General features: G+C 46.7%; 1 protein-coding gene across 1 annotated transcript in view; it reads left to right on the top strand.

The window, feature by feature from the left end:
- The first annotated feature begins 6,219 nt into the window (after positions 1-6,219).
- The window catches only part of SLC7A9 (solute carrier family 7 member 9), a 34,513-nt gene continuing 28,688 nt past the window's right edge, over positions 6,220-12,044 (top strand). The window contains exons 1-6 of the mRNA XM_030761274.2: positions 6,220-7,072; positions 8,576-9,245; positions 9,680-9,805; positions 10,042-10,141; positions 10,915-10,959; positions 11,447-11,570. Coding sequence (XP_030617134.1) covers positions 6,986-7,072; positions 8,576-9,245; positions 9,680-9,805; positions 10,042-10,141; positions 10,915-10,959; positions 11,447-11,570 — 1,152 coding nt within the window. The 5' untranslated portion in view covers positions 6,220-6,985. The remainder of the gene's footprint in view (positions 7,073-8,575; positions 9,246-9,679; positions 9,806-10,041; positions 10,142-10,914; positions 10,960-11,446; positions 11,571-12,044) is intronic.

Consider the following 12,044-nt stretch of genomic DNA (forward strand, 5'->3'; position numbering starts at 1 on the left):
GAAAAATATATTCATCTGCAAGGAAATTTTTTTTAAAGATATAAGGAATGGAAATGCATGTTGTTAAGGGAAAAGCAGGTAAATTTGTCCTAAAGAGAGGTTTTAAAAAAGAGAGGGAAGTAGCAAGGACATGGAAGCAACCTAAATGTCCATTGACAGATGAATGGATAAAGAAGATGTGGTACATATATGCAGTGGAATATTACTCAGCCGTTAAAAGGGACGAAATTGGGTCATTTGCAGAGATGTGGATGGACCTAGAAAGTGTCATACAGGGTGAAGTAAGTCAGAAAGAGAAAAACAAATATCGTATAATAATGCATATATGCGGAATCTAGAAAAATGGTATAATCTTATTTGCAAAGCAGAAATAGAGACACAGACGTAGAGAACAAACGTATGAACACCAAGGGGGGAAATGAGGGGGAGTGGGAGGAATTGGGAGATTGGGATTGACACATACACTATTGATACTATGAATAAAATAGACAACTAATGAGAACATACTGTATAGCACAAGGAACTCTACTTAATGCACTGTGGTGACCTAAATGGGAAGGAAATCCAAAAAAGAGGGGATATACGTATATGTGTAGCTGATTCATTTTGCTGTACAGTAGAAACTAGCACAACATTGTAAAGCAACTATACTCCAATGAAAATTAATTTTTAAAAAAAAGAGGGAAAGCATATGATAAAATCTGAATGTAAAAAAGGAAATTACAGAAGGTTTGGGAGAAAGGAACCGTTAGAAAAAAGTTTTGTGCATGGTCAGGACTGGCTAAGATTCAAATGAGTTTAACTGAGTGAATAAATATTAAAAGTAAACTGGTGCAAAATTAGAATTTGGTTTTCTCTCTGTGTTAAAGAGACAGGAGTCTTCTATTATAGGGAAATTGTGAACGGTTTTTCTTTACCTCTGAGTAGTCTGTCTAAAAAGCAGAGATGTTTATGTTTCATCAGAATAATTTCCTGTGTTGTTTTATCAGGTCTTTGATGACTTAATTGAGTCCACTGAGTCTTTTTAATATTACAAGAGCTAAGGTGTGTTTTTTTCTTTTAACAATTATTAAACTTTCTGTATTTGCCTGTGAAGTCACTTTGGTTAAGAGAATAGCTAAGTATTATTTCACAGTGACCTATGATCCTATTTGAACAAATGTTTTAAAACCTTCTGATATCTTTGATAAACTTCCCCAAATCAAATTATAAATGAAGTCCTTTTGACCTGTAGCAAACTTTGGGATTTTTCAGAGGGTCCCTTCAACGTCTCAAAGAGAGATATTAAACTAATTGGCATGTTAAATTACATGGGAAGCACTGTCAAGTAAGTGGCGATAAACCACCTTAGGTTATATTGCATTGATGAATATATATGTTCTAAAAATGGTGTGAAATTCCTAAAAATCTGATTATGTCCTGATAAAATGCTATCAGTCATAATTCTAGCTATTATCTTAAAATATTGTGTCATTGAAATAACCAAATTTCGTCAATTGCATTGTAATTAGATCTTTGACCATGCTATTTTGTCTTTGTCATTTATAGACAGTTATTATTTTACTCTGATGCTTCTGCAAAACTGCTTCATCTTCAAGAAGATTCATAGAAAGGACTTTTTGACAAATATAGGTTTCTGATAACTTTTAGTTCATACCATTGAACTGGGTAAGATTACAGAACTCTAATGGCAAGCCTGATGGCTTCATAAAACTGCTAACAAATGATTAAGATCAACAAGAATTAGTTACATAGGACTGAATGAACTGAGGAATATGGTTCTAATTTTTATGACTTTTTATCTGAAATGTTATACGGCTTTTTAATGTTTGTTTTCCAGATATAAGAAAGCCTTTCGTCTTAACGCTAACTATGAATCAGAGCAGTTGGGTAAATTATACCTTTGCAAGCAGAATTGAAACATTTATCTTTCTCCCTGATCCCTCCAGAATTTGGAAACTCTTAGTAAGCATTCTTATTTTCATGACGATATAGTTATTTATATAAGTTCACTAAGAATCTGTTCTCTTTGTAACAGGACACAATAGTTGTATCACCATGGCTTTGACTGTAATGTCATATTTGAGAATTTGCATAGAATCAGATTTTTTTTTTTTTTTTTTTTTTGCGGTACGCGGGCCTCTTACTGTTGTGGCCTCTCCCGTTGCGGAGCATAGGCTCCGGACGCGCAGGCTCAGCGGCCATGGCTCACGGGCCCAGCCGCTCCGCGGCATGTGGGATCTTCCCGGACCGGGGCACGAACCCGTGTCCCCTGCATCGGCAGGCGGACTCTCAACCACTGCGCCACCAGGGAAGTCCTAGAATCAGATTTGACAGACAGCTTTAAGGAGCTAAGATTGACTGTGGAGCCATAAAGGCCCTTGGAAAAACAGCCTGCTTCCTTGCTTATACAGTTCCCAACAGCCTTGCCAGGTGAGTAAGGAAGTTCACTTTCTGGCCTTCCTTCAGGATATTTGGGGGAACTTCCGGGTATTTGGGGGAACTTCAAGAAGAGAGGAATTCACCCGAATCTGTAGGTATTACAGGCGAGTCTGATGATGACTCCTTGACGTGGCTTCTTAGCCTAAAGCGGCTATTAAAAGTTCCACCTGGAGGTTCCTTATGAAAAGTTCCAGCAAAGCAGATTTAAAACAGCCTATGTGGTCAATTGCTATTCTTGCTGAACTTATGTAAATAATCAGGTCAAGTTTAATGAAACTAAACTTATTTTAAAACAAATGAGTGTGAATTTGGCCATCTTTGGTAGAAATGAGAGTGACTTTAGAGAAAAAGATATATGCTTCAATAGGAACTATAATATCCAATACATATAAAGAACACACACAACTCAACGGCAAAAAAAAAAAATCATCTAATTAAAAAATGGGCAGAGGTGTCTGAATAGACATTTTTCCAAAGAAGATGATATACAGATTACTAACAGGTGCATGGAAAGATGCTCAACGTCACTAATCATCAGGGAAGCAAATCAAAACCACAGTATCACCTCACACCTGTCAGAATAGCTATTATCCAAAAGACTAGAAATAACAAGTGTTTGCAAGGATGTGGAAAAAAGGGAACCCTGTACATTGTTGGTGGGCTGTAAACTGGTGCAGCCACTATGGAAAACGGTATGGAGATTAAAAATAGAACTATCATATGATCCAGAAATTCCACTTCTGGGTAAAAACACAAACTTGAAAAGATATCTGCACCACCATGTTCATTGCTGTATTATTTATGAGAGCCAAGATGTGTCCAACCTAAGTGTCCGTTAATGGATGAATAGATGAAGATGTGATATACATACACATACATACATACATATATATAATGCAATATCATTCAGCCATAAAAAGAAGGAAATCTTTCCATTTATGACAACATGAATGGACTTTAACAGCATTATGCTATGTGAAATAAGAGAAAAACAAAGATGAATGCTCTCACTTGAATGTATCAACAGCATCCCTCCCCCCAAAAAAACCCCAAAACCAAATAAACAGAAAAACAAACAAAAAATCCAAAACCCAAACAAACCCAACTCATGGGTGTAGAGAACAGACTGGTGGTTGCCAGAGGTGAGGGGTGGGCAAAATGGGTGAAGGTGGTCAAAAGGTACAACTTCCAGTTCTAAAATAAATGTCTCAAGAGATGTGATGTACATCATGGTGACTATAGTTAATAATACTGTATTGTTGGAGACTTGCTAGGGGAGTAGATCTTTAAAGTTCTCATCACAAGAAAAAATATTTGTAACTATGTGTGGTGACAGATATTAACTAGATTTATTGTGGTGATCATTTCACAATATATACAAATATCGAATCATTATACACCTGAAACTAATACGTCAATTATATCTAAAAAAAATGATGGACAATTCTAAGGTAGAATTGCACTATTCCAATAGCTCTTGGATATATATAGATATTGGTCCCCAGATAAGAGTTTTTAAATTGTGCTTTCCTGGCTAATTGTTTTACAGTCAGACTGTAAATCCTTGACATTTAAAGACTTTGCACATTCCACTGACTCTTTATGAGTTCTTTTGGTTGGGATTTTGGTAGGTAAGTGAACGCCTGTTATATGGCCTTTTGGGTCCCCCGCAAAGCTCTGAACTACTGTCAGCAGCAGAGGGAAGGGATATAAGATGAGAAAACTTAGGAACAGAAGAAAGTTTGAAAACTTGAAGCCAGGTCTGGGACGAGCTTTAAGTGGTAAAGGAAGAGCTGGCATCTGTCCTGAAGGTTTGACTCTGACCCTGACTCAGAGGAAGGTGACTCAGAGGATAAAAGCCAAGAGGCTGTGGGGATATGGATTTACACTGCCGGGCTAAACGTGTCTTTATAAACCATTACAGGACCAGGGAACCAAATATGTACCAAATACAAGATGATAAAATGCAGATGGTGTTACCATCTTCAAACTGCAAGTATCTGTGTAATTGGAAAAAGCACAGTTTGAAAGTGAAGGTCGGGACTTCCCTGGCAGTCCAGTGGTTAATACTCCACGCTTCCACTGCAGGGGGCTTGGGTTTGATCCCTGGTCGGGGAACTAAGATCCCACATGCCACGTGGCTCAGCCAAAAGAAGAAAAAAGAAAGTGAAGGTCAAGAATTTAACAGAAACTTAAGAAGCAATGGAGTTGTATGAAAATAAAAAATAACATGAAACTTCCTAGGAAATTAACTGTGAGAGGGAATTGACTGCAAGGAGGTAAAACTTCAGCCATGTGGTAGAAGAGCTGGATGCACAATGAACCAAAGGTCCTAAAGAATTGGGGAAAAAATTGTGAAGACAAATCCACATTATTTTCCCTGAGGGGGGAAAAAAACCTTATGATAATTGGTTGAACACTCACTCTGCTGGGGAAAAACAAAACAAGAAGAAACCACAGCTTCAAGAAAAGAAATGCGCACCAAGGGCCAAAAATGAACTGAAGTAGATTTCTGACCCTCAGCAAGGATCCTCATGCCCAGATGTTCCAAACTCAGCATTTGACAGAGGCCCAAGAAGCCCACGGGATCCTCTGCATTAACAGAATGCTGACGCTTAATGCATAACCTGCAGTTCTCACAGTTCTGTGAAGGGGAGTGCCAGCACTAGCCCATTTTACAGATTCAGAACTCAGTTCTTGGAGAGAGGCTAAGTAACTCTGAGACCATGTGGCTGGTGTGGGCTCACAGGACCCTCCAACTCCCCACTACCACCACCACCCCACCCTGCTTTCCTCAGTGGTTTCTGTTAGAATATCAGCCCTCTGGGGCAACCTTGACCCAGGGAGCCTTCTGTAGGGCTCTGCAAGTACAGATGGGCCAGACCTACCTCTGAGTGCTGCACTGTTGGCACATGCTTAAGGGGTGCCTCAAGCAAGCCTGGGGGCAGGTCCTGCCTCCGTGCTCTGGAGAGACAGCCCGTGAATGAGCACTCTGCTCGGGCTCTGGCCACGGCCGACAAGAGGATCAGGTGCCCTGATGAGCAGGCTTGGCCCCATCAAGAGGGGCAGGTAACAAACTTCTACATCAGGACCCTGACTCTGGGAAAGCAAAGGTCCCCCACATTCTCAGTAGGCTCTAAGAGATGACCCTGAGAAATCTACCCTCCTCCCAGGTCTGCCTGTCCCAAAGTGCTCCCACAGTAAACCTCAGTGACTCACCAACTCTGTCCTGTGACCTTTGGTCTCATCTGGATATCTGGGATGCTGTTAAATCTACCCCAGTGCAAAACTGCCGGAGGAGATGGGCGATAAGCAACAATGCTTCAGGCTGGGCTCTTCCGTCCCAGATACGGTCTCAGCAGGGGCCAGACAAGCTTGGTCAGAACCAGTGGGAGGCAGACCAAGGACCTTGGAGGAGATTCCTCAGTGGAGGGGGGAAAGGGCTCCCCCCAACCTGTGAGTTAGGAGTGCAGCTACTGTTGGTGCTGCCTGCCTGGAGTTGCAAATAGAACCTATTAAGATAATAAAAGAGTGGGTTCCAAAGTTTATCTCCTCTGGTTCCAGTCTTTAGAGAGATTTCTCCTTATAGGATGTAGCTGATCTGGAGGAATCTGGTTAATTTTAAAACAAACTGGTCTGGACACAAATGAGCAAAATAAAAACAGTTTGGAGAGAAACTGACTGCTCGACCCTCCCTTTTTTGTGTGGCGTATCCAAGCTTCGTTGCTTAAAAAAAAAAAAAGGTGTTTAATAATTACCTTTATTGACCTCTGTACCTTGTGGCTTCCTTCTCTCCTGGGCACGAGACATGGCCATTCCTAGGGCACTACTGTGCAGAGGAAGGTGGTCAGCTGCCCCGGGCAGGTCCCTGGGCTCCTCGAGGTCAAGGAGAAGGTAAGGCCACCAGGTGATGGGAAGGCTGGCTGATCCCCTGGCCAGGGACCCGAGAGGGACTTCATCTGGAGAAAGAGAACAGGGAATGAGCACTAGGTAGTTCAGCCTTGAACGGATTTTCCTCAGCAACGTTCCTGGCATCACTCAATGAAAAACGGTCTATACCGTGGATCTATTGTGTGAGGTGCCTTAATTACTTGGGAAGTAATTATGAGAAAAGCCCTCCTTCTTCAGATTTGACTCCACTAAGGATATTCCAGTATGTTTTTAAATATTTCTTTTTAAAAGCCTTTGAAAAAATGAGGTTGGGCTGTAGAATGACTTTCAGGCGTGTCACTGCTGAGGGTTAGGGCACATAGGATAGGTGAGGGGGCACGGGGGTACCGGAGTAGTTTGGAAAAGAGTTTGGAACCCCAGTTGCCCAGGGTCTGAACGGCAGTCAAAATTTTGCTGGGACTGAGCAAATTATCCCTAAGAAGTCGACAGCTGCATTTCCCCCAAACTGTAGCTAACCATCTGCTCATAGAATCAGTTCCCACAACCCAGGCGCGACAGCTGAGCCCCCATTTGCATCTTGTCCGATAGAGCACTTGCTGAGTGAACACCCGTGTCCTCCTTGCAGCCTCCTGGAACTGGCAGCGGGTGGAAAATGGAAGAGACAAGCCTGAGAAAAAGGAGAGAGGATGAGAAGTCGATCCAGAGCATCGAACACAAGACCACAAATCTCCAAAAGGAGGTAAGGCCGTCCTTAGGGGCAGGCCCTTCCCAGGTCCAGCCATGGGGTGCACAGCCAAGTCCCCCCACCCCATCTCTGAGCGAACAATTCCCTTGTACTCACCTCCTTCTCTCTCGCCAGTGAACTCAGCATATTCTTGTGAGGTTAATACATGTGTGCTTCTGCGTGCTGGGTAAGCACCTGGAGGGGTGGCTGTTTGCTCAGACCAGTGGCCTTTTCCGGGATGGTCAGAGAGGACTTCTGATGTGGAGTCCCCTCTACAGCACCTTCACCAAATGTTGGTCCCTCTTATGTTTGAATACCTCCAGTGATAGGGAAATCCTATTCCTTCTTTTTGTTTAACATCTTTATTGGAGTATAATTGCTTTACAATGGTGTGTTAGTTTCTGCTTTATAACAAAGTGAATCGGCTATACATATACACATATCCCCATATCTCCTCCCTCTTGCGTCTCCCTCCCGCCCTCCCTATCCCACCCCTCTAGGTGGTCACAAAGTACCGAGCTGATCTCCCTGTGCTATGCAGCTGCTTCCCACTAGCTATCTATTTTACATTTGGTCCTTTATATAAGGACATGGGGAGGGGGAAGGGTAAGTTGGGACAAAGAGAGTGGCATGGACTTATATATACTGAATCAGACTATTTTATTCCTTTAAATTTTTTTTTCTTGATTCACGTATGATTTACATAGAGTGAAATGCACATCTCTTCAGTGTTCAGTTTGAAGTGTTTGACAAACTGGTCACCCCAGAAAGTTCCCTCTTGCCCCTTTCCAGGAGGGCCCCACCCCCCGAGTTCTATCTCTGCAGAGTAATTTTCCCTGTTGTGGAACTTCATAGGACGGAATCATACAGGGTGTGTCTGAGCAGGGTCTCGTTGGTAGGAAGCTCATATTCTACAGAATGGCATGAGAGAAAGCTCACAGCCCCGGAGTGTTTCTGTCCCTGGAGACCTTGCTGCTCAGCCCCTCACCCCCACTCCCCTGGCCAGGAGCCCCAAACCCTGACTTCACTCTTTGTCTGGGGGGAGAAGCTCCGTTCTGCTCTGCCCACCTAAGAGGCGGGTCCCAAGGGCCTTTCCTGTTGGTGATTGATTGTCAAATCAGCCTTTATTTACCATCTGGGCACCTTTGTCAAGGGTGGTAAGGGTTGGCGCATGGAACCTCGGCCGGGCCTATGAACCGTACTGGATGTGAACCCTGGGCAGTAACGGAATCTTTCTGTTCCTCTATTTTTTCCTCTGTAAAATGGGTATGATAATGGCGTACCCGACCCATGAGGCTGTTGTGAGGATTAATTGACTTACAAGCGAAGCCCCAGGAGCAGCTCCCTGGCGCTCCCCCTGCAACAGCACAGGGTGAAGGTGCCTGGGACACTGGGGGCTGCCCTGGCCACACCCAGAGTGGGAGGGAGGGAAGGAGGGAGGAAGAGGGCTGCGTCTGGGCCTCTTGAGCCCCACTGGGTGGCAGCACTAACTCTCCTCTCCCCTCCTCCACACCCGAGCTGGGCCTGTTCAGCGGCATCTGCATCATCGTGGGCACCATCATCGGCTCCGGGATTTTCATTTCCCCCAAGTCTGTGCTCAGCAACATGGAAGCCGTGGGACCCTGTCTCATCGTATGGGCGGCTTGTGGGATTCTTGCGACACTGGGTAACAAAGATGCCCCGCCCTGGCGAACACCTTCTGTTGAGTGTGGGGCTGCTGTTGGAGCTCTGTCTGTGCCTGGTCTTGCTGCTGCCTGGATCCCCTTCAATGCTTGTGCACAGATAGGTGTAAATTGGGCTTCACAGAATGTCCAATGGCCAGAGTTCAGGATGAGAGGCACCGTGATGGGCTCCGGGAGCATGTCCCCCACGGGGGAGAGGGGTTCCCTCGACCAGGGCGATGCCTCACGAGGGGCCCGGGGCCCCCTTCCTCTCTGTATTCCAGGCGCTCTGTGCTTTGCAGAGCTTGGCACGATGATCACCAAGTCGGGGGGCGAGTACCCTTACCTGATGGAAGCCTTTGGCCCCATTCCTGCCTATCTCTTTTCCTGGACCAGCCTGTTTGTCATAAAGCCCTCGTCCTTTGCCATCATCTGTCTCAGCTTCTCTGAGTACGTTTCTGCGCCCTTCTACTCAGGCTGCAACCCTCCTCAAGTTGTCATTAAACTCCTGGCTGCCGCTGCCATCTGTGAGTACGTGTGTGAAACACTGGGCAGGGGTCAGAAGAGACCCGGCACGGATGGTGTGGGGAGACTCGGTTCCTGCACAGCCAGAAAGAGGCCGAGTGGGCCTGGAGGCGCTGGTGAGGAGCAGAGCCAGGTCTAGTCTTGGGCCCAAGCCTGATGCCCTTGGCCATCCAGTCCCTGCTCTGCGGGGCCATTGGAGCTGTCAGGGACGGCTGGCAGCAGGCTGTCCCACAGGGGCCTGGCTGCTTCTCCATTGCTCTTGGGGGGAGGCAGCCCGGCTGGATTTCAAAGGTGCATTTGATGGATGTGGCGGTGGAGAGGGGAGGCTGGAGGGGTGGGCCTGGGAGTGGAAAGGAGACTCTTTCCAGGGCCTTAAGAAAGGAGGGAGATGTGGAGCCCACAGACACAGAACGTTGCCCACCTCTGACTTCCCCAGTGCTCATCACCACGGTGAACGCGCTGAGCGTGCGGCTGGGGAGCTACGTCCAGAACGTGTTCACAGCGGCCAAGATGGTGATCGTGGTCGTCATCATCATCAGTGGAATTGTCCTCCTGGCCCAAGGTGACCCGTGGCTGGAGGGGAGTGTGGTGCCACACAGCACAGACCATTTGCAAGTCTTGCTCCTAAGCGTGTCCTTAAGGCAGGAATTCAACAGAAACAATCTTTTGTTTCCCAGTTTTTCAGCGTGTGTTTAATCACCTGAGGTCATTAGTCATCCCCTGCCTTCACAGGCCGATGACGCAAAGTCCCAGTCTGGTCAGCTGACACCCACTTCTCACTGTCTGGCTTAATTACAGGAAATACAAGGAATTTTGAAAATTCTTTTGAGGGCACGAAGCTGTCTTTGGGAGCCATCGGTCTGGCGTTTTATAATGGACTCTGGGCGTATGATGGATGGTAAGATGGCACACGTCTGGCTGTGGGTTTCTTTAGGCTATTTTACTGAAACCCTGTGGAAAGCAACGACTTCTCCTTTTGGGGGTTTGGTGGGAGCCTGACATTTACCTTTGCATCTCCCTTTCGTTAAGCACCCCACCCTTCACGCTTCTGTTCTCCTCGGACCCCAGAGACATTGAGGCACCTGCCCCTTTCCCATTCGCTCACATGCCAGCAGCCCTTGACACAGTGTCCCGTGAGCCCGCAGTGGTGGGACCCTGTGCCAGAAGCTTCACCAGACACACACAGGCTCAGCCGGATTGGAGGCAGCGAGGGCTGCTAGGCACTGGACAAGGCAGCTATTCAGTAGCACTTCTATGTCCACCTTGCAAACACTAGGTTTAGTCGACGAGATTCTGTTTATGTCCCGTGGCCATCCGGGACACTGGTCTTTCCCTCATGCAAAGCATCCGCGGGCTCCATTCCCTTTTCAGAAAAAGAATCTTCCATTTTTTTTCAAAGCACGCTGGGGACTCATTACTCCCAATAATTGTTGAAAATTCACACGATTCCCATGGAGGGCAAAGACCTACCAACTGAAGGATGTGCAGATCTCAGTAGTCCCACCACCACCAGGGCTCTCTCCGAAAGAAACTGCCCCGAAATTCCTACAAGGGGAATTTTCTCTGTGATGGAGTAGCTTAAATGAGACCTACGTTTATTATTTTGTGTTTCATAATCTTAGCAAAGAAAGTCAAAGTTATGTTACTCACGTTACTTTTTTTTCCCTCTAGGAATCAACTCAACTATATTACAGAAGAACTCAGAAACCCTTTCAGGTAAGAAAGCTGAGTCAGGGCAGGAGACAGTGGACAGGTGAGGGTATTTCTCTCCCCCAACCATAAAGTGGAGCTGCTCCCCCGTCATCACCCATCACCCCCTTCCACGCAGTGGATGGTTTCCTCATTTACACTCGTTAGAGCTTGGTTTTGTTTGGGGCAGTAGAATGGTTGCTAAGGGGAAGGAAGAACTCTAGCTTATTTTGCTTTATAACCAATTCAATTTTACTGCCCTGGAGTCTGAGAGAGGGAGAGTTCTTTCTCATTTGAAAATGTCACATGTCCCCACTGGGGCTCTGCTGTCCCACAAGCCCCCTGCTTCTGGGTGGGCCTCAGGAAAGGCAGCTGTGACCCCAGCCCACCCCAGGAGCAGGTGGAAGGCTGGCCGGGGCAGGTGGAAGAAAGGGGTAGACGAGGACAACAATCTTGTGAGTCTCTAACAGGATGCTCTGGTCTGACTGGGTCCCTGGGTCCCTGCCCCTCCCAGAAACCTGCCCCTGGCCATCATCATCGGGATCCCGCTGGTGACAGGGTGCTACATCCTCATGAACGTGTCCTACTTCACTGTGATGACAGCCACCGAGCTCCTGCAGTCCCAGGCTGTGGCCGTGGTGAGTGCCCAGGGTCTCTGCGGGAGGGTGCCTGGTGTGTGGGAAGGGGACAGGCAAGGGATAAGTGCTCAAGTTGAAAGGCCCTCACTGCGGCGGAGGGAAATAATCGTCTAGGAGACCAGACACGGAGAGGGTGGGCAGGTTAGGGCAGTCCCAGCGACCCAGCTGAGGTTCCAGGCTGCCAGCAGGTGGCAGGTCCTGCTTTCCCAGCACACCCCGCCTGCCCGCCCCCCCCCCCCCCGACCCCACCGGGGAAGGCACAGAGTGTAGCTGCAGCAGGGCTGGACTTCACCAGGGTTGGGGCTTTGACAGGCAAGTGTAGGGGAGAGAAAGAGCAAAGGAGTCATTAAAAGAGGGAGTTATAATAATGGATTGTGGAATTCAAGCTGGGGGAGGAGGGAAGAGGACAGAGGGATGGGTGTGAGGGACAGGTGGAAAGGTGGGTGGGGTCCACGTGCTGGAGGAGGCCTTCGG

Source organism: Delphinapterus leucas, chromosome 20 (genome assembly GCF_059928025.1).
Source record: "Delphinapterus leucas isolate spDelLeu-1000000601 "Yukka" chromosome 20, BTC_Dleu_Yukka2, whole genome shotgun sequence".
Taxonomy (NCBI): domain Eukaryota; kingdom Metazoa; phylum Chordata; class Mammalia; order Artiodactyla; family Monodontidae; genus Delphinapterus; species Delphinapterus leucas.